The 26,677-nt window shown below is 42.8% G+C and overlaps 1 protein-coding gene across 1 annotated transcript in view; it reads left to right on the top strand.

Annotated features, from left to right (window-relative positions):
* Positions 1-26,677, top strand: part of RCL1 (RNA terminal phosphate cyclase like 1) — a 282,516-nt gene that overhangs the window by 26,208 nt on the left and 229,631 nt on the right. The window contains exon 2 of the mRNA XM_086961201.1: positions 26,366-26,437. Within this exon, the coding sequence (XP_086817327.1) occupies positions 26,366-26,437 (72 nt within the window). The remainder of the gene's footprint in view (positions 1-26,365; positions 26,438-26,677) is intronic.

Genomic DNA, 26,677 nt, shown 5'->3' with positions numbered 1-26,677 from the left:
ACACAGTGAATCCATCGGTGTAACATGATGAAAACACTCCTACTTGCTGAACTCACTGTTTACGGTTCGCTCTTACCAATATCGTAACAGAACCACGACCTTTATGACCCAGGTTCAGAATTCACGGAACCTCAAGCAGGGTGATTTAGGCTGAAATCATGTGAATTTTGCCATGAGAATTCCTTTAACTTCCTTTTTGAAAGAGAAGGTAGAGGCATTCAGTCTAATTTCAGGTGGGAGAGTATTCCAGATCCTTGGCGCCATTCCCAAAAAGGTCAGTTTACAGGACTTCATCTTTTTGAATCTTTGAGGTTTCAGTAGTAGGTTAACTTCACTCCTTGAGAACCTGAACCACCAGAGATTGTCCATTTCTGTGCGAGGTAGCTGGGTGCGTTGTAATGTAAGGCATTATGTGTCATGCAGGCTATTTTAAGATGAATTCTTGCTTCCAGCGGGAGCCAGTTTATGGATTTTAAGTCTGGGGAAGTGTGAAAGCTTCTTTTTTAGCCAGTTATGAGTCTTGCAGCAGTGTTTAATGAAGCCCTCAGGGGAGCTGTCGAAGCTTTTGGAAGACCACATAAAGTGGCACTTCCATATTCCACACGGGGAATAACCAGAGCTTGAACAGGAAGCCTGAAGTAATTAGCTGGAATGAAGGGTTTCAATTTCCTCAGAGTGTTTATATGGAAGTTTGCTCCTTTTGTAGCATTGCTAATATGTTGATTGCAGTCTAGAGTTATTCCCAAGGATTTCGTAGAGTCAACAATGGTTTGTTGAACGTTGAGTGCAGTGAGATGTTTGATCAGGCCTTGCATAGTGGGAATTTTGTCGGGAGGAGATATAAGGAGGAAATCGTTTTTTTGAGCATTTAGTTTGAGATGTTTTTCTGCCAGCCAGGTCTGGGTGTGCGTGAGGGTGGTGTTAAGCCGTTTAATGTATTCTAGGGTGTTGATCTTAAGATGAAGCCGAGTATCGTCTGCGCACATATGAAATTGCACGTTGGAAGCGTGAAGTATTTCAGTGAGCGGCTTACCGGTACTAGTTTGGAGTGGATGTTGTTGACCAAGATATTTTGTGTACGGTTATGAAGAAAAGAGGTAAACCAATTTAACACTGATCCTGATAGACCCATTCTAAGTTTGAGCAGGTCTAGCAGGTTCTCATGTTTGACCGTGTCGGAGGCTGAAGAGAGGTCTAGAAGGATGAGTAGGCATGATCGTTCTGGTCAAGGATTTGAAGCGCATCGTCGATATTGTGCGTCATAGCTGATTCCGTGCTATGACCAGCTCTGAAGCCTGATTGGTGGTTGTTACGAAGGTCAAAGTGATCAATGTGTTTCGTCAATTGGTGGTGTACACATTTCTCAAGTAATTTGGCCAAGGTAGGAATGTTAGATATAGGCCGGTATTTGTTAAGATCTGTGGATTCCGCCGTTGGTTTCTTTAGGATGGGTGAAACCTGTCCGACTTTGAGGGAGACAGGAATACGGCCTTGTAGAAGTTAACTATTGATGATTTTGGTCCATAGAGGTAGATGCCAGGGGGTTAAGTCTTTAACAGCCGGGAGTGGGTCGATAAGGTGATTGGAAGGTTTTAGGGCATTGAGAATCTTGCCTAAGGCCTCTTCAATGTAGGTATCGAAGGAAGACCTGGTTGCTTCGTTTTTAAGGTTGGGCTTTGCGGGGATTTGGGGTGGGGAGGATGGAAGTAGAGGGAGGTTGGTGAATGCGGCACCGAATACAATAATAGATTGTTTAGTAGATCCTTCTCGTCAGTCTTCTGAGTGAAGAAAGCGGAAAATTCTTCATAATTGGGATGTGGTTGGTCTGCATCTTGTGGCCGTTTGGGTGCTTATTTAGATTGAGGTTTGATTAACTCAAAGTTTTTTTGGGCGATTTCTAGCTTTGTCTAGTTGGTGCCTAAAGAAGTATGCTTTAGTGCGCTTGATCTTTTTATAATAAGTGTTTCTCTTTTTCCTTAGTAATTTAAGGTGATTAGCCGATGGGACTGATCTCCAATTACGTTCGCGGGTGCTGAGACCGTCTATCCTCGCTAAGTAGGTCAGTGTACCAAGGCTTAGTCTTTTGTGGAAACTCTTTAGTTGAAGGGGGGCTACCTCATTAATAATCTCGGCCATGGAGTTGAGGTAGTGTTTAGTGAGATCGTGGACGTCTGAGGTGTCTGCAGGTGGCCGAAGGTTGTAGCTTGAGGAGGGTAGTGTGTTGTGGTGGAGTCTTTTCAGATCTTGTTTCCAAATTTTAGGTTTTGTGGACTTGACCAAGTTGAATATAACTGTTTCCTTGATGAAGAAGGTGATGATGATATGGTTCTACCAGTCGCAGGGTTGGATCGACTCCAACTGAATGATGTCACTTTTGGAGATTATTAGATCCAAGATTGAGCCTTCATTATGAGTGGGGGTATTGTAGATTTGGCTGAGGGCTAGATCGTTGAGGAAGATTTTGAGGCTTTTGACCACTGCGTCGTTGTCATTCCAATGGAGATTGAAATCGCCAAGGAATATTTGGGTATTTTGCCGCCCGTGGTTAGTTGTAATCCTATCCATGAGGTGTCCGGTGAAGATGAGGTTGTCGCCTGGTGGATGATAGATGATGTGAAGCGAGCAAGCTGGTTTGCCGTTGCTGCTAATGTCAAGGCAAATGTATTCACAAGAGGGGAAAGCCGGGGATATGGATCTGTTCACAGTGATGTTGCTACGATGTAAACAGGCGATACCTCCCCCTATCTTATCGATTCTGTCCAGTCTGATGATGTCATAGTTAGGGGGATCTAGAATGTCCATGAGTGGGGTGGAGGCTTCTGTTAGCCAGGTTTCAGTTAACATTAACAGGTCTAGTTCCTGTGAGATGATGAGGTCAACTATCTCCGCAGCATGTCTGGAGGCGGATCGGCAGTTGAGGAGAGTGCATTTCAGACTGGGTGTGATGAGGGAAAAGGAGGGGTTCTGGGTGAGTGGGACATTTCTGAGGTTTTAATCGACGACCCCTCTATTGTTGTCTCGCGGGTCTGAATGGATTGAGGGGGATAGTAGGTATGGACATCCGAGTATTAGTTGGGCCTATCGTGGGTGAAGGATCATAGGAATGCAGGAGAGCTAGCAGATCGCTCTCTGTAAAGAGATTGATGCTTCGCATTGGGCGTGAAGGTGTGTTGTGGTGGGGAACTGTTTTCCAGTTGGGAGGAGTGGGTTTAGGGGTGCGAGTAGAGTGATGTGGGCGCTCGATCGAGTTAGCGGTTCTGAAGGGAATATTACGCTAAGGTTGTCTCCATAGCACCTCCTAAAGGATTGGATTTCCTTTTTAATTTGGTGGAGAGCAGACATTATTTCCTCAAGTCTAAGGTCGGGTGAGGTTGTGATTAGTTTTGGGGGCTTTGTTATGTATGTGGATGGCTGCAGAGGTGCAGGTGTGGAAATAGTTGGAGGTAGTGTAGTGCTCGGACGAGTGGAGGGTGTAGCAGGTTGAGTTGAGGGGGAGGCTGGATGATGTGTGGGAGCGGGAGGGGTCGTTGGGAATGGGGGGTTGCTCAGAGGGTGAAGTGTTATCAATGAGGTGCTCTGGTGTCGAAATAAGAGATCCCATGGCCACTGATTGGGTAGCAGTGGTGGGGTGAATACTGGACGATAGTAGCACTATGATGTCCGGATGTTGAATCGGGAGAGATGCTGCTGTTAAGGGGGAGGGGACCAATGGTCTTGTGCTGAGGAGGTTCAGAATCAGTAAGAGGGCCAGATGCCGTATTGACTGTGCTGGGAGGAAGAAGGTATGGGATAGTCGAGGTGTTGATATGTGTTGTTGGCGGGTGAAAAATGGGTGGAGATGCTGTGAGATTCCGAGGCCAGAGATGGGCTAGGTGGGCTAGAGGCGAGGATGTCAGGCGTGCTTGGTGGTTTTGGTGTAAGGAAGTGAGGTGTATTAGCGGGGGGAGAAATGGGAGGAATCGTAGGATTCTGAAGATGGCGGGGAAAGGGTGGTAGAGGGATGTAAGGCGAGCTAGGTGGTTTTGGAAGAGTGCTGTGTTGTATTCGCGGAAGGGGTAGATTGGGTGGAGGTGTCAAAGGAATTTAATGTCAGTGGAGGACAGGGTGGTTGCAGGGGGAGGCTGTCATTCTGGGTAGGTGATGTAGCCAAATGCGTGCTGCTGGCTCTGGGAGAGGATTGGGTGACTAATTGTGGTTTAGACAGAAGCTTTTTAATGGTGGGGAAGTTGTTGTCCATGAGATTCAGATTTCGGTCTGTTGCTTGGATGAGAATAGTACCGTTATTGTATATGGTGATAGTTGCTGTCGCATGGAAGAACTGTGAGGGGCAAATACATTAAACAATACCATGTGCGGTTTTCCTGAGGAAGAGATCGAGAGTGAGGTAAGGAAAGCTTTCCTCCATTGTGCTCTTCTCTTAGTGTGAACAATGAGATCAGAGGTAGTGATCCAGTTGTATGTTGAGAAATGGGGATCAGCAAAGAGTTTTGGGGTGCAGTTTTATGAAGTTGTGCTTAAAGTGCTTAGCTGATTTTTTTTTTTTTTTTGTTTTTTGTTGTTGAGGTTAGAATGGTAAATGTTTGTGTGTACCTGCAGGTTCCATACTGAGAGCAACCCAGTAAATGAAGAGGTATGAAATGAGAGGCGAAGAGGGTGTAGAGCGTGGTGAGCGGCGAGGAGTGCTTGGGGGAGTGACGAAACGATCAAGGGGAAGCTAAATGGTCAAGGCGGAGACGTGGGTGGGATCTCAAGAGACTTGTAGGCGGGTGTGGAGTGAGAGATGTGGGAAAAGATCGGGAGAGGGAAGGGGCCCAGGCAAGGAGATCGAGAAATGAGGAAAATAGTGCAGGCAGAATGAATGGAGAGTCTGCTTAGAGGTGCTGCACCCCACAGACACACCACCCCACAGGCGCACCCCCCCACAGGCGCACCACCCCCCCCCACAGGCGCACCACCCCCCCACAGGCGCACCACCCCCCCACAGACACCCCCCCCCCACAGGTGCACCCCCCCCCCACAGGTGCACCCCCCCCCACAGGCGCACCCCCCCCACAGGCGCACCCCCCCCCCACAGGCGCACCACCCCCCCCCCCACAGGCGCACCACCCCCCCCCACAGGCGCACCACCCCCCCCCACAGGCGCACCACCCCCCCCCCACAGGCGCACCACCCCCCCCACAGGCGCACCACCCCCCCCACAGGCGCACCCCCCCCCACAGGCAGGAATGTTTGGAAGGAATTTCTCCGTTATTTTCATTACTGAAAAAGTCCACAGAATGTTAGCACAAACTCCTGTGCCAAGGTAAAGCAACAACCAATACTTGCGGACTGCTGCCTGAATTAAAGAGATAAAGATGTCACCCTGCATATGACCAGAGAAAATGGAGCACTGACGCCTCAAGATCTGAACATCTCCATGTAACCAGATTTTACATTGGTAATCCAGGAGGCTAAGAAAATATTTCCACCTGTCAAAAAGAAACTACAATAGCAGGTAAAATATGCTAAGCCTAGCGTCGCTGCAGTGGAGAAAGCTTTTCGCTGCTCTTTTTTGGCACTGTTCGATCTTGATTCAGCTGACCGCATGTTGATGAATGAGTAATTAGATTAGATAGGCCCATCTCCGAAATGATGTAATTGTTACATTTTGGTCGATTTTGACAAGACTCGGGCGATGAAAAGGTACCGCACAACTTGAAGACATATGTCCTACCAGGGGATTTGTTTAAAATGAGAGAGTTAAGCAAAAAAAATGCATGCATATCACCTTCAGCTTGAACAAGAGAAAACAAATACAATTAACTTCGTTTAATGTTGCTGCATGCTCGATTATCAAGGGAAAGAGCTATTCAGCATCTGTGACTTTCGGAAAAGTACAATTGTTTTTTTTAATTTTTTATACAATAGTTGGGGCTTATTTACGACTGCGTGTGGTGCTAAAAATACACCAGGCACACAGATTACCCCCGTTAAAGGCACGCTTGTTGGAAACTCACTGCAGTCACCACTGATTAACTAAATGGTCTGGTAATTCTCCTATATTGCTGTGCATTTAAAATACATTTGAAAGGCGAAAAGTGGTGTCCTTTCATATTCTACGCAGAAGTTTAAGGCTGGCTCTGCCCAAACAAATGTGGCCGATTGAAGGTGGGAAGGCAAAACAGATCATTGTTCGAGTGGACAAGCGTGACATCACCTACAGCACTCTGCCAAAGAAACTCCAGAGAGCAGAGCAATCTTTGTTCTATTCAGCTTTAGAGCTGTCCACCTGTGGATATTCCTGCATCCGAAAGGGCTTCAAGCCCCCCCCCCCCCCCCCCCCCCCCCGAGCACTTCACAGGTCGTTAATAGGGCTTTGTTATTGTTTCACCCCTTCTAAGAGCCCCTGCAGCCCGGCTCTGCTGATTGCCGGCAGATGTCAGATAGCATCTCGCGACACACCTACATATGGGGCGTGACACAGTAATGTGTCGCGCCACACAGTTTGGAAAGCTGTGGTCTAGGCCGTTGCCATCTTGGATATATTTATATCTACTTAAACCTAGGCAACTTTATATTACCCTATTAACAGTACATAGTCCTGTCGTTAGTTCATGTTCCTTATTCCAAACAACAAATCACATACCACAGACACATTTTAGTTATCGTATCGATTTTTTTAGATCTCATTATTTTGATTTTTTTATTTCAACATACAAACATATATGCAAAAAACAAATATACACAAATCACAAAGCAACACAATTAATCAATTCCTTCTACCCACTTGAAAGAAAAAAGTGTTTGGCGTTTCGGCCTTCATATAACCTGTCCAGTGCCAGCAGGATGTTAAGAGATTGATGACCATACGTGAGTCGAAACAGAGCGGGGAACATCGTATATGCCCCGGAGTGGGTATTAAGAAAGGAATTTGTGTTCTATCAGTCAACAAGCAAATAGTGAAGCAATACACGCTGTACATTGACGTACGGTTTAAATTGGGCTCTGACTGCAGGCCCTCTGGACTTTGTTCATCAAGTTTGGTTTCCTCACCCTTGTCCTGAGGCGGCCAAGATGTATATGAAGGTCGAAACGCGTCTACGTTGAGAGCTTTTCATAAGAGGAGTCAGACTATAATTGATAAATCTTTTGACGAATGAATGCACCTTTTCTGAATTAAGGTCTTTAGAGGGGTAATATTCTTGTATGGATACAAGACAACCTCAAAGTGTTTTTCCTTTATTTAATAGACGAACACTGTTTTTTCTATTAAGTGGGTAGAAGGAATTGGTGAATTGTGATTTGTATAGTTTGCCTATATGTTTGTACGTTCCAAAAAAAAAATCAATAACGATGACTAACAATTCAATACGATAACTAAAATGTCGTATAAAATGTCTGTGGTCTGTGGTATGTGATTTGTTGTTTGGAATAAGGAACATGAACTAACGACAGGACTATATACTGTTAATGGGGTAATATGAAGTTCCCTAGGTTTAAGTAGGAAATACATATATCTTTTCCTCCTTGCCATTCCTTGCTTCTTTACTTTAGAATAATTGCAGACATAAGTGTAGAGGTTCAGGCGGCACAGTGACAAGATGTGATGCGCTCATATAAACAAATAATGGCAAAAATGCAGTTTCAACAAACAGCCAACAGTGGATGCAAAATACAATGGGTTGCATTCGTCACAAACTTCTGACCCTCTAGTGTTAACATTTCAAACCTGTGTATCTGAATTGGGCAGCGTCATTGGGACACTAATACTGTTAAGAGAGGCAGCAATTTAAGAGGTAAAAAGGGAAGGAATTAAATATTTTCATTTAAATTTGTTTTTAGGAAGAGCTGAAGGTAATCAAAAACCCAAAGTTGCCAGATATAAATAAGGTTGTAGATTATTGGAAGCATAACATTTTGATTTTTAGATTGCTTCCTTGCACACGGGCATCCTTGCCGTTTAATATAACTGGTTGTAACATAGGGATTCATAACTATGTGTAAACGTTGCAAAATTATTTTTGGGGAATATTGGCTCCTGCGTATACAACCCCCCGTTCACATTTAGGATATTGTCACCCTGTCCATTTGAAATGTTTAGATACAGGCAATCTGATTACCAGCCCTTTTGAGGGGCAGGGGTCAGTCATCCGATTTTAGCCTCTTGTATCTGCCACGCATTCCTTCCGATGGTGTTGCTTCTTATCCCGCACTCCCTCAACAGTTCTGTATGTGACTCTTCCAACCTCACTTGTACCCACATTGGAGGTCCCTATTGTCTTGCCTGATTTTCAAAACCACTTTATTAGATAGTGGGATTAGCTACTTTTCTTGTCTGCCAATGACCTGCTCAGAGCTTGATAAAATGCTGAACATTTGAGTGTATACCTTTTTGGAGGACAAGTGCAGTACTTTGTGGGTATCTTTGGCTAGTAGTTGGATACGCAGAACAGTGTTCTAGCCTATGTTCTTATGAACCTTCTTGAATTTTCTCACTTGCCAAATTGCTCAAATTAATACCTGTGCTGTGTTTGACTGCTGAAGGTATAGTAACAACACTTTTATGGCCTAATTTATGTAAGTAATTTGTACCGTAGCTGATAGCATTCATAGGTTTCCAAACCTTCTGTCTAACCTTCACTGTAAAAGTCCACCTATAAAAAGATACTTTTAATTGACTACAAATATTTCCTATCTTCCGTAAAGGAAAGTTTAAATTCTAGTAAGGACTCTGAGGCGAGGATAATGCTTTCTTTTCTGTGCTTTCATTAAACGGCAGCCATGTAAAACAGTAAAGGACAACAAATCCCATGAATATTAGAAATTAAGTTCAACTGAGGTCAACCAATCAGGACGTCCCATGGCCGTCATAATCCCCCAACAATGTCCTTTCTTCCAGCAATGAACAGCCAGGCTCAACCATTATTCCTGCTTGCCCAAATCAATTATGCAATAGACTGTATTAGAACTCCGCCGTCAAGAATCCAATGTTACAAATGCATGAACTGGGATTGCATACAGAATAAAATACTAAATGAATTCGAGCATGGCAACAATATAAAATGAAATTAATTATTCACTTTCCTTTACGAAGTCTCATTTAAAGGAGGGGAGGGAATGTCGTCAATTATGACCAGGGTTGGTTAACCCTTGCCTGGGAGTCTTTCATAGAATATAACATTTCCTAGCTTCCATAAAAGGAAAGTTTCAAGTCCTATTTCAGGACTGGAGGCGAGGATTATGCTAGTTTAGAGCTGAGCCACAACTTGGGGTGCCATGTTAGAAAGCGGCTTAAAGTAAAAAAAATGTTGGGAGAACTATTTGAGGACCAGTCTGCCGCATTCATGATATCCTCTAAGCGAGCCCCCTAGGAGAACGCCTTAAACGCCATGGCTCCTTTGCCTCTTGCATGGCCCACCTGGCATTGGTAAGGGAAGAGGAGACTGCTTTATGTAGTTTTGGAAGGGCTATAAGAAGCTGCCTTTCTCACTGGGGATGGAGGTCTTCTGCCATAACATCATACGCATTAATCATTTGGCTGTGCATAACTTGGGAGAGTATGTGAAGGCCAGGTATGGGATCCTCTAGAATTGGTCTTAGACATGAAAAGTCACCCCTTCAGGAGTAGAGACTCTACCTGTGATGTTCAGTGCTCTGATATTGGAAACTCGCCTGCAAGAGATCAGGCACAGGAGGGATGCCATTTTAGCAGACACTTGCTTTTGAGACATATGTCTCTTGACCATGAGAGGAACGGGTTGAGCAACATGTTAACATCAGAGGACTGTATATTTTGGTTCCGGAGGGGTAGACCGGCATACTCTCTGGAGAAGTTTTTACGTTGGTGGGTGTTCACCCACATAAAGTCTGTCAAGAAAGGGATGACCGGCAGCGATTGCGAAATTGAAGGTATTTATCGTTCGGTATGCCAAGGTCTCTGATGCTGCGAAATTCAGGATATGGACAATGGAGGTTCCCACAAAATACAGGTGTCATTGACGACACCAACCCAGCCATCTAGACCAAGCTGATCTATATCTTTCAGTGGTGTTGCTCGCCCATGCCTTGGAGAAGAGGTCTGCAGCCTGGGTCGAAAGGCCCAGGACATGCCACAGTCTCCGGAAATCCTCCATGCCATAACCTGCAGAGAACCCTCTAGGACTAGGTGGTGGGGATTGCTGAAGGGATCTCAGAGAAAAGCCTGAAACAGGGGTAGATGGATTGGAGAAGCCTTGGAGTACTGTCCATTGGAACTGAAAACCGTGCTTGAGACCTCCATATGGGAGTGATCACCACCACCTCCACTTGCTTCCAATGGACCTGCACGGACAGCCAAATTATCTTTGAGCTCCAGTCCTGCGTGAATGCGTCCATCGCCTAAGCTGAGGGATCCGGCCTCCAGCTGAAGAATTTGGGGACCTGGTGTTCCAGTCTGGATGCAAAGAAATTCACTGAGAAGGGACCGCAGTGGATGTTCCAGCTCTCGAAAGACCGAGGTATCCAGTTTCTGCAGGTTGAGATCCCTCAGGTGGCAGAGATGGCAATCCGCCACTTGTTTGTGCCCGGAAGGTGCTCCGCTGTGATGGAAATCTGATTCTCCAGGCAATATTCCTAAAAGCTCCGGGCTAGGTCTGAAAGGGGTTTTGACTAAACTAACCAGTCTGGGAGGAGAAGATTTCAAAGGAGTTGAATTCCCTCCATCTTGAAGTGACGTTAAACCAACTGCTCGATGAATTGTTTGATCACTGGGCATTGCAGTTGCTCAGGAAACCGCAAGGATGCTGGATCTTCTGAACAATGGCACCTTTGACTAGAAGATCTCAAATTTCAGCATCTACTAAGGAATATTGCGGTTGGGGTAAAGTTAAGGGGCTGTGGAGGTCTAGGCTGGAGGGGGGTGGGGAAAACCATAAAACTCTTTAAGAGAAAATCCTGGCTGGATTGTAGAACCCAAGCATCTGAAGTTGGAACCCTCCAATTGTGTGTGAATTGTGCCACTTCTTTCCAACGTGTTTGGGTGGGTCAGGGCGCCCAGGGTTCTGCCCTTGGGTCGAGGGGATTTAGGCGTTGCGCTGCCTGCTTCATCAGTTTTTCCCCAAGGGATCATGCTTCAAAAAGTCGTCTGTGGGGAGGTAGGTAACTGCCTCCTCTTCAGTGTAGGAGTCATGGATCTCCTACGTTATGGTAGCTTATGTAGGTCTGATTAGCACCAAAGGAGTGTCTGACGCACCAGTCTGTGGGGGACACCAACAGCCCTTTATATTCTCAGGGCGGGATGTAGTGAATGCCCTCTGCAAAAGGATACTTGGGACTGGTTTGTCTTTATGTTGGTAGTGCTTTATTTTATTGCGCTTATAGCAAAGGCCGTGGCGGGGAGTCCCAGAAATGAAGTGACAGGGGGTATTCCCCCAAGTATATGGCCTTCGTGCTGCAGGGGAGGCTTTGAGTGTGGCCTAGTTAAGCCGAAGATGGGCCTGTGTGCGCTGTAAACAAAGGGAGATCAATGACCTCGAGTACTTGCCCAGCGCGCGTCTGGCGCATGGTGAGCGCTGCGGATTAGAACTGAAAGGTTGCTGCAGTAAGCAGATGGTCTGACCCCAGCAGGGTGTAACCATTCCGGGCCAGAGTCTTTGAGGAGACACAGTGGCCGACCGATGCAATTGCGATCCTGACAGGACTGCAATGCTGTCGGCAGTCACGCTTAGCTCCTGAAACTATGTACGGGTGCCACCCAGCGGTTGGAGGACTGCACCACCCAGACACATGAAATAGCACCACCTAGAAGTGAGCACGCTTCCGTGCCAGATTGAGGGGCCCTGTGAAAGGAAGCCAGTAAATGAACAATGTTCAAAGCACAACGATTAAGAAGTGGCATCAAACCTGCACTTTATTTTACCTGTTGGGAGATTATGATGACCCTGGGATGTCCTGATTGGTTGACCTCTGTTGAACTCTTATGAACTTTATACTTAATGTTCATGGGATTTGGTTTTCGTTAGTTTTACATGGATGCTGTTTGATTAACCCATCCCCTGCTGATGACGGAACCGCTCCGTCATCAGCTACGGTTGGGCTGTGCTGATGACGGAGCGGTTCCGACATGGCCCGGCCGCCGCGCCTGCGCGGCGCGTTCTATTAGGCGGGCGGGGCCATGACGGAACCGCTCCGTCACGAGCACAGCTCAACCGCGGCTGGTGACAGCGGTTCTGTCACCAGCATGCGGCCGCTGCGCGGCCGCCCCGCCCCGTTAGCGCTGCGGTGGAATAGCCGCCGCAGCGAAAGGGTTAAAGTAAAGAAAGTATAAACCTTGCCTCCGGTCTTGACATAGAATTTTAGTGTTCATCGCCAATAATCAGTGAATGGTCTACTTCCTATGTGATGTAACTATATGAAGTATTTTGTACAGTGTAGCCCAGTGATTTTTTTTTTCCAACCTTTTAAGTCTGTGGACCACTATTTAATCATTACTGGAACCAAGGAACCCCCATTTAATCATTATTGGAATCCGGGGAACCCTACTGAGCCATAACTGGAAGTGACGTACCCTGGCCTAAGCATATTTGATGATACGGACTGTAAAACAATACACACAATACAGAAACAATTATTCAGCAAACAAATGCACAAATTATATATTTATTTAAATTAACAAGTATAAAAAAAAAAAATTTAATGGGTAGGTTGGTGCTTTTCTAAATTGAGTTGAGTTTGCACTATAATTTGATTAGTTCGAGCAGTGCATCAGTCTGAGGATATTTACATACGTTTTTGCTTCCAATTTCAAATTCCTGGGCATTTACAGAATGTTCTGTACAAAAGTTTCCATTTCGCTTTTTTAATTATGTACACTTTATTAATCTGTTAATGTTTATTTTTCTAAGCAGGTTTGGGCCCCCTAAGTAGGCTTCACAGAGCCCTCCACCCCTTATCCCTGTGGCACAGGTTAATAATACTGAAGCTGATTTCACTTATTGAATTTTGTTCCATATTTGAATTTGCTCTGGAACCTATAAAACAATAAATAGTATCGAATACGAAACAACTTACAGTGCAAACATTTAAGCAATGCATGTTGAAGTGACAGAACTGGATGAAGTGTTTGGTTGTGCTGCTTCCCAAAAGGCAATATTGAGTGATGGAGGAAACCTAATGTGAAAAGCTTCTAAATTTCAGGCATGTGTGCCAGAATTCAGTCATTGCAGTACCAACTTGTCCGGGTTCATTACATTTGGGGTTCATTAAATATGGTTGCAACGGAAAGGCTAATTATACAATCAATCCTGTGGCACATTGTCAATATTACATAGATACTATTTGTTTTTAATACTAACTGCAATAATACAGAATGGTGCCCAATGAGTTAAAATATTTGAAGCTTTTCACAGTAGTATTTTACGTTATATACTTATAATGCCTGTGTCTTGCTTCAGGGCACTTATTTATTCATTACATCAGATTTTGCATATATTTGGAACTCAAATTCTACATTGAAAATGTTATCATGTAAAGTATTCCTATATGTAAAATGTAGTTCCCTCATGTAAATAACCTAACATTGAATACCATCCAGTTAAAATTCTTATCCCATTCTTGGCTGGATATAGCTATTAATAAGGGACCAGTTCAAGTTTTTTGAGTGTATGAAGCAGTCCTGCTTTCCACCCACGTTTATTTTACATATTCTTCTTTATGGTAGAAGTCCCCATTGTAATGTAAGCCTTTTAGTGTCCGCCTGGGCAATTGTCCATTGCCATTGTAAAGTTAATTGACATTCCTGGGAGCTACTCGGTAGATGAGACGGTATGTATATGGTATTTTTATATTATTATAGTTTTGTAAGGCACTCGGCTACCCGCAATGGGTTTCCCCACACTGGTCTAGCTTGGGGCTTGAAAAGACTTGCCTGCCCTAAACATTGGTGCTATATCGTTGTCACCAAGGTTCATTGTTGAAGGTAGTGTGATATGCTTTAGCGTTTCATGTTCTAGATTACTTGTGGATCTTGATGGATTCCGCAGCCATTGTTTTTATACTTTGTTTTATTGTTTTTAGTACATCTATAGCTACTTGTTGTTCTGCGAGATTTTTGCCATATGTTTGTCCTTTTTGTTAACCAGAAACTAGAAACAATCCTGATGCCCGATTGTTTGCACATCTACAAACAGCTGCTTTTTTCTGACAAAACGAGTAGTAGGGTCTCTCTCCTACATGGCTTGTATTTTAAAATCCATGCTATTTTAGAAGCCGCACACAATCCCAAGATGGCAGTCAAGCTTACTGTGATCAGTTAGTAAGACGTGGCAAATATGCCAACGATTTTTAGAAATGCCATTAGCATACCTTTTATTGCACTACCAGTAACAGAGATGCACAACACATGTCCCGATAGATCAGTAGTCTTGTCACGTGTTCTTAAAGCAAATAGATACCCAGTGCAGTACAAAGGGGGTATTTGTAGAAATCCACATAGGATCCTGACAAAGTTGATTGTCGTCACCTAGGAATGAAAAATATGTTGTTGGGGTTTCGAAAATAATTATTCCTTTAGGGCGTGCATATTCGATGGTATTCTGATGATTCAGCAGTGCAGAGTGCGCTGTCCACCTAGAAATGGACAGCATAAAGAGTAGGCCGTGTTGTCTAGTGTCGTTTCAGAATTCTTTGTTCATTTTCGTTTTGTATACATATAATGCTGACAAATAGTTTACATGTTCTCAGCACGTGAGGGTTATTTTGGGGAATGTACGACTGAGCGTCGGCAAGAAGTCGTGGAAAGAAAGCTTCTTACTCAACACAGGAGTTTTGAAAGACTCGTCTTGTTTTGAAATGTACTTGGATTCTATTGTTTCTCATAAACTGTTCTATATTTAGCAAAGCCGGATTAAATCAGGTTGGGATGCAATTTTATACCTTGTCACGCCTATGTCCCCCTGGCCGCTGAAGTGCTTGCCTAATCAGATGAATTTCAAACAAGCTTTGGCAAAGCCAATAGGCCTATGGGTGAGCTATTGGCAGTGCAGCGGTGGAGGTCGTACATAGGAAGTCTGTTGGGGTAGTGAATGGAATGGGTGTGGTTCAGAATGGTAAAAAAAATGCAATGAAGCAGCCAGTGATGGATGTATCATAGCGCTTTTTTTCCTTTTTGTCTGTCTGTAGAGGGGAGAAAAAACTTATGGAGTGGGTGTGTGGGAGGAGAAACTGATGGGGCGGGTGAGGTTAGATGAAACCAGGATGGGGCGGGTGGGATTAGTAGAAACTAGTAGAGCACAGCAGTGGATGGGAAGAGTAGATACAGCAACATCCTCTGCTACATGTGCTCTGAGCCTTTCGCAAAATTGGCCCGATGCCACCACCACTGTCATATCACGTACAACTGATATTCCACTGCTACTGGCACCAAGATCGGCACCGAAAATCCCACTCTGGAGGAAAGTTCATGAAGCCAACATGGCATCAGGGATCACTGTCCAGCAGGCGAAGACAACTGTACTATGGGTCTGTGACAGTGCACGAAACTACCTCTATTCATTGTTTTTTGTGCAGCAGCGAGCCACTCATCTAGTAGAAGTTGCAGAAATCAACCTCCTCCACTACAGCCAGGACAGTGGGCAGGAGTTGTTTCTGAGCTGTTGGCCAACTGTAGGCCTTGCCCATACATCTCGCTTACTGAACATAAAAAATGTTAATGCATGATACGGTTACCATAATAATGAATGAAAGGTCCGAAGGAATAAAGTACAAGTGGTCCCACCACTGCCTGCATCCCTGACATGTCTTGCATGCCTCAGGATGGCTTAGTGAGCTAATTACCACACACACACAGCAGGATGGGCAATGAGCTATTCACCATCACTGAAGTGCACTGTTTCAGGCAGGTTGTAAGTGGTTCCTGTAAAGAGAAATTCGTCCACTGTTGGCGCTCATGGAGCAGCACTGCTACAAGAAATAGTATCTGAATCGCAGCACGAGAAGTGGAAGGACGCTAATTAATATTATTCAATTTGTGCTTGGTCTATGCATCACAAAGAAAAGGAAGCGATGCCTGGCAAGCACAGCCCAATTAGAAGGCAGCAAAGAAAAGTGGTGACAAAGATGCCAAGGAATGGTAAGAAATAGGCGGGCTCCAAGCCCATTATTCAACACAGAAGTCTTGCATTCAAGAGCGCATGTGCTAGTGCATGCTCAGGCAGGCGAGACCTGAAGAGACCTCTTTTGCAAATGGTGTATTGCAGATGCATCACACACTGCTTCTCCATTACTCATTTAAGAGTTTAAAATATCCTCTCTTCCCTGACATCTACAGCCTTTCAACACCAAGACTTTAGTCAGCCAAAGATTTAGAATTATAGCAGAAGCAAGTGTCTTCTCTGTGCTTTCCTTCACACACTACGGAACTCTTTGCCTAAAGCACTTTGTGAGTCTTAAGGACTTTCTAGTTATTCAAAAAGCAGCTCAACACTGTTTTGTTGCCTAAACTTCACAATCTCCATGGCAAATGATTACAGGTAGCTCTGCAACCTAAACGCCACTTTCAGTAAACCAGCTCTATATGAAGAAAATAAGACCTTTCATAGTCAGACCCAACTGTGGTAAGTCAAGTTCATCCAAAAGTTTTTCCTGCTATACAGGAAGTACGGATGCACTGGGGCCTGAGAGCTACCTTTGCTAACCTCGCTTTATATTATTTTTTGTTTGTTTTGATAAGGAAGATTCTAGAGTGGCAATAGCTAAGGAATAGGGTTCCTGAAGATGCAGTAAACAGCCTTTATCCATGTTCGATGATGATAAAACACTGACAAAACTGGTAGCCCTTCCATAATTATTATTCCATAATCTCTGAGAAACTTTTTAATTTAGTTCAAAGTTATCAGGTAGTTCCAAGGATTGAGAGCGATCATAATCCACAAGTTTTTTTCGCTTTTTCCTTTGATTATTTACCAGAATCTAGAATAATCCAAACTGCATCCACCCCTTTTAACCTTAAAAGGTTAATATGGAATGACAAAACTGAAAAAGATATTTTAGAAGTCCTTTCCCGTTTAATTTTAGATGTCCAAGATGCTAATGTTGAAGGGAAATCGATGGTTGCTCTTTGGCCTTGTTTATGTTCCGCACTTTTGGTTAATTTCTCTAATTTGAAACCCTCTGGGGGGTATAACTTTAAACCCTAAGAATCCAGGGTGGTATTCACACCGCTCACTATACCTTAGAAGAAGTCTTAATAAAACAATAAGATCACTGTATAGGAAAGAAAAAGGAATATCCTATTTTGCGATATTCCGACAAATTAGAGAATTGAAAAAGGGATACAGGAACGAAATTTGGAAGGCTAAACAAGCATACTATGAAGAAACTTGGTCTAAATTACATTGTGCTTTTAAATCTAGAGACTCGCGGCTATTTTGGAGTATTATCAACAACCTTGAAAATGGTAATCATAGAAGTAATAGTGCCAATATTGTTGAATGGAGTTGGGTAAACTTTTTTTAATAATCTTAAAACTGTTCCTCTAGGCCCACAGTGCGATTATGGTACAATTAATCTTACTCAACATTGCCAACGAGAGATAATAGAAAATGGTGGGTCAGATTTAAATGTTTATGATCCATTAAGTTCCCTTGCTACTGAGCCATGGTCGGTTGACAAAGTAAAAAAAGTAACAAATTAGATTAGATCATATGGAGCGCCTCGCCCGAATGGAATTCCGAATGCTATCTTTAAACTAAACTTAAATTGGCCAGAGGTACTAACGCTCCTGTTTAATGAAGTGCTTAAAACAGGCTTGATTCCGGAATCATGGCAGGGAAGTATTATCCAACCAATTTATGAAAGTGGTCCCCAGGACAACCCCACAAATTATCGCTTAATAGCATTAACAGATGTAGATTCAAAAATATTTGCGAGTTGTCTGTTGGAAGAATTGGAATCATGGGCCATAAGAGGATTTGATTCCAAATTTACAAACTGGTTTTAGAAAGGGAGAATCAATTTATACTAACTTGATTTATTAACATTATTAGGCAAATGAGCCAAATATAGGAAACCAATATTGTATATTTGTTTTGTCCACTTAAAAGCCGCCTTCGATTTTGTGCCCCGAAATGTACTTTGGTTGAAGTTAATCAATTGGGGTATATCTGATACACTTTTAAAAATGATCAAATTACTATACTCCAATACTTGGGTACAGATCAAAGTAGCCGATGGTAGACATACGACTCGTCGCCTAGAAACCAATATCGGCTTGAAACAAGGATGTGTTTTGGCTCTTTGCCTTTTTAACCTTTTTATGTCTAATCTCCCAGCCCATTTTAAAGATGTTAATGCCCACTCCCCTTCTGTATTGCGTAAAGAGATTAAATATTTACAATATGCCGATGATACCATTTTACTAAGCCAAACTGTCATAGGACTAAAAAGATTAATAGATTCTATTAACCTATATGTTACACAAAACAGTCTAAAAATAAAAACAAAAATGACATTGGGAAAAGGTAAACTGGGAGTAAAAGATTGGAATATTAACTGTTTGGTTATTGAATGCGTATATTCGTATAAATATTTGGGAATCACATTTGATGATAGTTTGACATTTAGGCAGCATTTTAATTACCTTGAAGCTAAGGGTACATCGCTCGCATTTGCTTTTAGAAAATTGAGAGATAAGCTATAATCAAATTATGATCACCTGTTGAAGGTTATGAAAGTAAAGTTAATTCCATCTTTGGATCCATTATCTTCCGGGGCAAAGATGCGAAAATGCTTGATATTGAATTAAGGACATATCAGTTTTTAGGATTCCTAGATACATTAGTCGCGCCAATTGAATTTGGTGTAAAACAGTTTTTGGCCTGACAATCCACATTTTTAAAGTCCTTATTGACACTCTCGAGCTGAAGAGGGCTCATTAGCAAATCTGTGTTGGCTTGAGATATCAAAAAGTGAATATGCGAGTAGTGGCAAACTTATTTAAATGAGTGTTTTACGTAATTTTGAATGCCCAAATTTAGTAGATGAAGTGAGGAGTAAAATGGTTTATAAAAAATCAATTAACCAATTAGCTGCTTCATTGTCTACTATAACGGATAAAGATGATTTAAGGAAAAAAAACATCTATAGTAAATAGGTAATTCTTTCGGTAAATTGTCTCCCCAATCTTATGTTATTTCATTTAAAACCTTTGATTAATAATAAATTCATGTTATTAAGGTTTGGGAGATATCCAACTAAAGACGGAATTCCAAAATGGGAGAAAAAGTGGCCGTCCAACATTTGTAGGCTATGTGGGCTGTGATGAAACTTTACTGCACATAGTAACCCTATGCCCAAAATAGTTAGAGCGAAAGACAGTCTTAAAGCCCATTTTTAACTAATTGGAGTAAGAACGTGTAGGACTGCAATTATTGTATGTCGAAGAGGTGTTACCATCCGTATTATTTAACAATTTGTTAAGTTTATTTTTATAGCTCAAAAGAAATTTTGTAAAGTAGATACCTTAAGTGATAACATTTCCACTATGAAGAATAACTAAAAATTGATAAGATTTTAAATGTTTTTAGGGAGTGTGTGGGCAATTTTAATTTTGTTTAAAATGTATTATAAATGTACTATTTTGGATCTAATGTCATTCCATAGGTGTATTGCATCTTTTGTATACCTTTTTATTTTTTTCCTTGATAACTCTAGCTGCTAGCATAAGGCACTTTAATTTCTGCTGCTATTTGATGGAGTGTACTATATGTATCGAACTGTTCTAAATGTAATCTTATAATGGCGGATAGCATTTTATGTACACTTTTCGAAGTTAGAAGTTTACCTGATGATTCTAAGCCGCTAGCACAAGGCACTTTAATTTTTGTTGGTACGTCGTATATCATGTACCCTTACCAATCGAAAGTTTGTGTAATTTCTGCTGCTAGCACAAGACACTTTGATTTATGATAGAGTTTACCCCATGTATCGCACTGTTTTAAATATAATTTCATAATGGCGGATGGCCTTTTATGTACACTTTTTCAAGTTAAAAGTTTATCTGACGGTTCTAAGCTGCTAGCACAAGGCACTTTAACTATTGCTGGTGTGTTGCATATTATGTATCATTACCAATTTAAAACGTTTATCTGTAATTTCTGCTGCTAGCACAGGGCACTTTAACTCTTGCTGCTAACTTCTCATTAGCAAATTGTTTAGTTGAAGAAATTATGTTGGGGCTTAGCTGTGGATCTCATCTTGGACATAAAAACTTACTGTATCCGTATAGTTTAATTAGATTTTGTTCTGGATATGTACTTTGTAATTTTAATTAATCAACAAATAACTTTTACTTACTTACTCTGTCCATGCTTACGTTTGGCAAAGTTTGAAAGTAGCTTTCTTTAATCTTGGCTCCCCAGCCCGTAATCTGTTTATATAAATGTGCAAACGCTGTGGTTAGAAGCTTGAAATTGACTGATATTTAGTTGTCTTTTATTACATCATGCTGAGTTGTGGGCTTATAAAGTGACTGCTACACAATTTAAGGGCAGTGTTCAGTGGCCAATGCTAAGCGCGATGGCTGGTGCGGAAATACAGTTTAAGGCGTGACAGTGCCTGAAATCAGAGTTGGGGAGCGAGTTTGAAATGTGTGTGTGTGTGTGTGGGGGGAAGGCGCGCTATCACAGGAATTGGAGCTTGACCATTTCAGAATCCGGTGACAGTGGATGAGCTACCCGAGACTGACCAAGACCATCACCAGAAGCAGGTGAATGTGCTCAGGATGTGGGCTCCACCATTTCCTCTGATGTCCATCGACAATCCATGTAAATAGGACGCTTCAGTACGAGTGAAACGGTTTGCATGCAGGATTTTACAGTGGGGAGAAAGGCATTTGGTAAAGAGATGGTACCAGTACAGTCATTCTACGTGAGATCGGGAAGCAACGGGGGTCATGTGAATAATCTGACTAACGCTACTAGTAAAGATAGTCTAAGACTGTCGCAGATGAACAGATGTATTCAACTTGTGGCGGGGTCACATCCGAACAAGCCATAGGCTATTTATTTGCTTTCTGTTCCATCACTGCTGTTGGATAATAAAACTGTGTTACTGCACTATTGGTAGCAAACTGATAGACTTAAAATAAATCTCTCCAGGCCCAAAAAATTCCTGGGGGTGTGAGGTGTAGTTTACACGCAGAAAAAGAAAAAGCAGAGTTACACCACACAAAGGATCGAGGTTCTGGCGGTTGCGCTCAGGAAAATGGTGGCTGCAAGCTTTTTCACAGTCCTGTTGAAACGCGGCCCAAAAAAGGCGAGGGTTAGACATGTCGGGGATGCACACATCGCCATGGCAAATGTAGGATCCGATATGAGGAGATCCATAACTGAAGCAAATCCCCCTTTCCCTGCCCTGCTCCCTTAGAAGCTCTTCATTAAAGTACAGTGAATACACCCAAACAAAGGCATGTGATCCACACAAAATCAAGTCTAAGGCGGCCATTGCTCCATAATTAGACCTTGATCACATAACACTAGCCAGTGAAAAAGGTGTCATTCAAGGGTCTACATCTGGCCCCAGACATGCTTCTTTAGCTAGTAAGCACTGTCGCCAATAAGAAGGATGTGGCGCTGTGGGCAGCGTAATCAGAGGGGATGCCGACTTCGGAACTGAGGAACCAGGTTTGAGTCTTGGCATCACCGCAGCATCCTGTCACTCTGGGCAAATCATTTCATCTCCCTGCCTTAAAAAATAAAAAATTAAATGTGAACTTGTGTATTGTAGCCGGTGCTCATGTAAAGCGCCCTATACCTTACCATTGGGACAAGTTTGAGGTCTATTCCTTTGTTTGCGCCTTTTTAAATAGCGCAAGCTCCACATGAGCGGCAAAGGGAGACTATAAATTAAATTAATCTGTAATTGGGCCGTGCTCCAGAGAAACACAAGGAAGTGACTGCATTGACCGGGCTACTTAATTAGAAGGCAGAAAAGAGCGATAATGGTGCCAACGAATGGTAAGTGGCGGGCGGACTAAAAGCCCCCTGTTTGTGTTTTTTCAGATGCAACAGATTGCCATAGAGGCCTGCGCACTGCCTGTAGGCTCGACCTAAAAACAAGTTTTGAGCCGGACGAGTCTGCATTTTGAACAGCTGGCAATAACTGCCTTTTTCCTCAAATATTGGGTGATAAATCCTGCATGAGGATTTACTGCTAGTGTCCACCTCTAAATCACACACGTACAAAATGGATTAATTTGCATGCATAATGCTATACTACTTTATGGTTATTGAATTGGAAAGCATTTATTTTCAAAACCTACCCTTTTAGGTGCTCTTGTATGTTGCTTTGTGGCCCTCTTAAGCAGAGTGTTTGATGTCGTCTTGTGCAGGCAGGTGATAAGTTGGTGGTACAACGAAATACACTTTCTTTAAAGGAAAAAGCTGCATTTATGGTTACCTGCAAAACGGGTGATTCCCACTGTTTAGTATCAACCATTGGTGAGGCTAATTTATGATTTTGTTTTGAGCTGCCAGGCAAGCATTGAAAACCAGGTAGAAAGGGTGGGGGAGTTACCACGAGGGGAGTAAGATGTGGGGAAATGTGATGCCGGTGCAAAACTTGGAACTGAGGAATTCAAACTAGGGGTGGGGGTCGTTTTGAGGATCCTGGTTTAGAAGGTTCGCTGAAATGGTTGCTGATTTTGAGTTAATGGATTATCTAATTGGGATGCGATTGGAAGGAGGGAAAGCTGGTTTGGGAGTGCCTGCCTAAGGGGATGGATGATTAAAGGAGGAGGTTGACAGACTGCGAGCCATGTGGAGATTGTGATTCTAATAGTGACTTTTTTCAAATAAGTGTACAACTAATTCAGTAAAAGACAATTTGAAGAAATGGTGTGAGTGGACTGTATAGATGTTAGATTGCTTCAAAAGGTCGTTTAGTTGAGATCAATGCAATGGTATTTAATCCTGTAACATGATTGTATGTAGTGCAACTGTTAAGGAACTGGGATGAGTGCTATTTTTATTAATCTGTGTGTTAGTAATAAGTTTATTGTATTAATCAAAAGATTGCAATAAAAGGTATATAACATCACAATCAGTACCATTATCAGAAGATAGATAAAAGACTTCTAAGATATTAGTGTTACAAAATCATGGCATAAAAGAAACCAGTTTCTTTGCATGTGAACTCAGAACCTAGAATTCAGAGTATAGACAGAATATCAGAATCGCGTATATAATATGTGCCTGATCTAAAAGTTTTGTTAGCCTATTATTGCACTATTGTCCATAAGACTATCAGTGGCAGGCAGAGTAAACGGTAGATTTTGTTTTGCCCTCATGGAGAAAAAGAAAAGGTTCACAACACAATGGAAACCTCAGGTCTGCAAGAAATTAAAAAAGCTAATGCTAAAGGGAGTCCCTTTCACAGGACGGTTTCCATCATCCACCTGAAGGGGGCATGTTCCATCATAGGGTATCTTCCAAGCACTATGAACCTAGTCGTAGTGCGATCTACAACCCCCTCACTGAGAGGAAAGAGCTCAGGGATGTTTTATTTTTTTGGAATAATGTGAAATTGATGTGGTGAAAGGAGCAAAGAAGACAGATGTGAATTAAAACTCGTTCAGAGGTGCGCCCATTGTTTATTCGAGCGTCCTCTGACAGATCTAATTCCACCCAGTCATGTTTTATGTTTAATCCTGGTCAAAGAGTGCATGAATGGTCATAAGTTGACATTTTTCAGCCTTGTACCCTCATAGGAGATGTGGCGGCCTTCAGGACCTCATAACAGTGACGGCAAGTATAGGTAACCAATGTCATAAAGAAAGTATACAAAACCAGTGGTTGGACTGGTAAACCACTCCGTCAGGGATCCACTAGTCTGCACTGCCTACAATAAATCTATAACCGCGTTCAGAAATAGTTAAAACAGCTTAGTACAACATTTATTCCAATGGGGGGTGGGGCAGAGGGGAGGGTGAGAGAAAGGGTTTTCTCTCCACAGGGGATTCCTGGGACCCTTTATGAGTAACAGAACTTGAGGAGACCAATACATAAAACAAACATTTACAATGCAACGGTCTCGCCTTTGCAAAAGTTAGAGCTATTGGCATTGTAAATGACAATTTTTTTATTTGTGTTGGTTTTCAAAACAGATAAATAAATGGCATTGTCATTTACAATGCCAATAGCTTAATCTCTTGCAAATGCGAAACCTATTGCATTTGCGCACACACACACACAAAAGGTTTGCATGTGGCTCATCAATGGGGCGCAGTGGTAGGCCTGAGGATAGTCTGAAGTGCTACCAGCTGCACATGTCCGCTTCTAGGCAGTTCAACTACTTCAGAACGTGTCTTGACCGCCCTATCACTGAGGCGCTTGGCCAACCCACGAAGCTGACTTCTGTAATTACAGCCACATCGTGCACTCAGGGAAAGTTGGGGCATCACCCATTGATGGGGCGCGGTGGGAGGCCTGGGGAGAGTCTGAAGTGCTTCGAGCTGCGCACGGGGGCTTCTCTGCCCTGCAAGAGGCGCGATCGGGAAGCTGCTCCCTCTGAAAGACATCATTGGGACCCAGCGCTTCATCAAACGTCTCCCGCTCTCAATGACCAAGAGGGAGCGGCGCAGCCAAGAGAGGCAGAAGACGCTCAAATTGCGTCTTCCTCCTCGCTAATGGCTAATTACTGCCGCCGTGCGCACACACATTTACAGAATGCAATTAGAGGCGCAGCGCTGGTGAAATCATGGCTGTGACATCGGCCATCAAGGCGCTGACGGGTATCAGAAGCACAGATATACATCTACGAGGCGCTGGGTGCGAAGAAATTGGAACAAAATGTATGCTGCCTGCAACTCCACTCCTGTGACTTCGAGGGAGTATTGACATCTGTATAACAAATGTTTAGTGCTTGAATAATAGGTGTTATTGTTACTAAACATTATCAAGTTGTGGAGGATGAAAGGCCGAGTTCGGGGAATGCTCAGCCTTTTGTCTCTAAGCCCCGTCCTTTTCAGACTGGGCGCCCGACTTCCTGCTGGGGTAAAAGGTTCCTTATCATCTTTATGGGGCCATCTGGACCCATAAAGAAGATAAGACCCCTTTTACTTCAGCAGTAAGTCAAGGAATCCAATCTGAAAAGGACGGGGCTTAAAGAGAAAGAAGAACTTCACTAGGATCTCTTCTCCAATGGCTGGCCACCGTTTTGGGAGGCCAGCCATTGGAGAAGAGGGGTGGGGGCTTAACCCTCGCTAGTGAAGTTCACTCTGAGACATAACATCTCGCGAGCTTGACGTGCGCAGTACGCCACGCGAGACCTAAAAAACAGTGCAGTGTTATCAAACACCAATTTATTAGCTTACTTGCAGTAGTCTGGCAACTAACCCCATCTAAACATTTGTGCAAAGCTCAAGGCACCACAGAGTCCTGTAATTTCAAGTGACAGGAGAGATTATGTTGTGATTATGTTTTGGGGATACAACCCGTGCTGGTCTTTAAATTCCCTCTGACCCTTTGTGTGCTTTGAGAAAAAGAAAAGATTTGAAATACTAATTTTCAGAAGTACACTAACGTCCAGAAACATAATTTGTAATCAGTATTTAGGAACAGCTAGCATGAATCTTGATACAAGAATATTCAAGCAAAGTGAAAACATTTGCATGTTTGCCGATGAGATGCTTTATAAATCTAGACCAGAAACATTACAAGTCTTATTATTCCACCTTGGCCCAGACCATTTCAGTCTGAAGCAGCCTGTTCCGTTGATCTTATTTGACCTAACTTTTTCTTCAAAAAGGAAAGGAAGCAGGTGTGGTGTAGTCTGAAATGCCTTTTAGTCTTAAGGGAATGGATGTTTGGAGATTCTGTGGTGGATATAGGTATCTTTGGGAACGGGGCTATGGCAAAATATCATTTTAGGGTGATGCATATTTTCTTAAAGCTATGAAAGATTTTGGAGTTGCTATATTTTTAAAAATGTCTTTTAAATTTCTTTAACATTGCCAAGAGTCGGTGGACTTTTTGTGTAGGAATAAACTAGCAGGTAGAAGAGGTTGAAGCAGATGTGTGGGGTATGCATCAAATCAAAACTACACGGATGAGAGTATAGGGGGAAGCAGATTAAGTCATGGGGGTTGCAAGGAGAATGAGCGGGTTGTGGTGGAAAAAAAAATGTGCAAAAAATTTGTTGGGAATGTGGACTCTAATGACCTGCACAGAACTTAATTAAGCTCATATTTGTTAGGTGGAAATCTGTGACCCTTTTTTCTGAATCTCTGTACTAAAATCTACCCACATTTTATCAAGTTTTTTTCTCCTAATTTCAACAAACCTTTTATTTCCAACTGATTCCACTTGGGATGATCACAATTTACTTAACCTGGATTATTGGTTCACTTTTTCAGATTTTGAGGCAAGCTTCATAAGACTGATTGATAAAATAACAAATGGCTCCAAGATTGAAATAAATGAAACAGGTAAGTTGAATTTTAAACGATGCTTCATGTTACAAAATATGCATGCTCAAGATCCACTATTAATTCCATCTCGGTTTTCTCAGATTTGCGATGTCTCAGGTTCCACCACAAATTGGCCATTACCTTGGTCGCTGTGGAACGTTAACCTTATTAGATTATCTTATTTGGCCAGTTAAGAGAATGTCTTTTGAAAGGGCCAGTAATGTATGGGAGATTAAAGTCCAGTGACAAGATTTCCCG

The sequence above is a fragment of the Lissotriton vulgaris genome, chromosome 3_1 (genome assembly GCF_964263255.1).
Source record: "Lissotriton vulgaris chromosome 3_1, aLisVul1.2, whole genome shotgun sequence".
In the NCBI taxonomy this organism is placed as follows: Eukaryota; Metazoa; Chordata; class Amphibia; order Caudata; family Salamandridae; genus Lissotriton; species Lissotriton vulgaris.
Note: the sequence above shows the minus strand (reverse complement) of the source record. Positions and strands in the feature narration are given on the sequence as shown.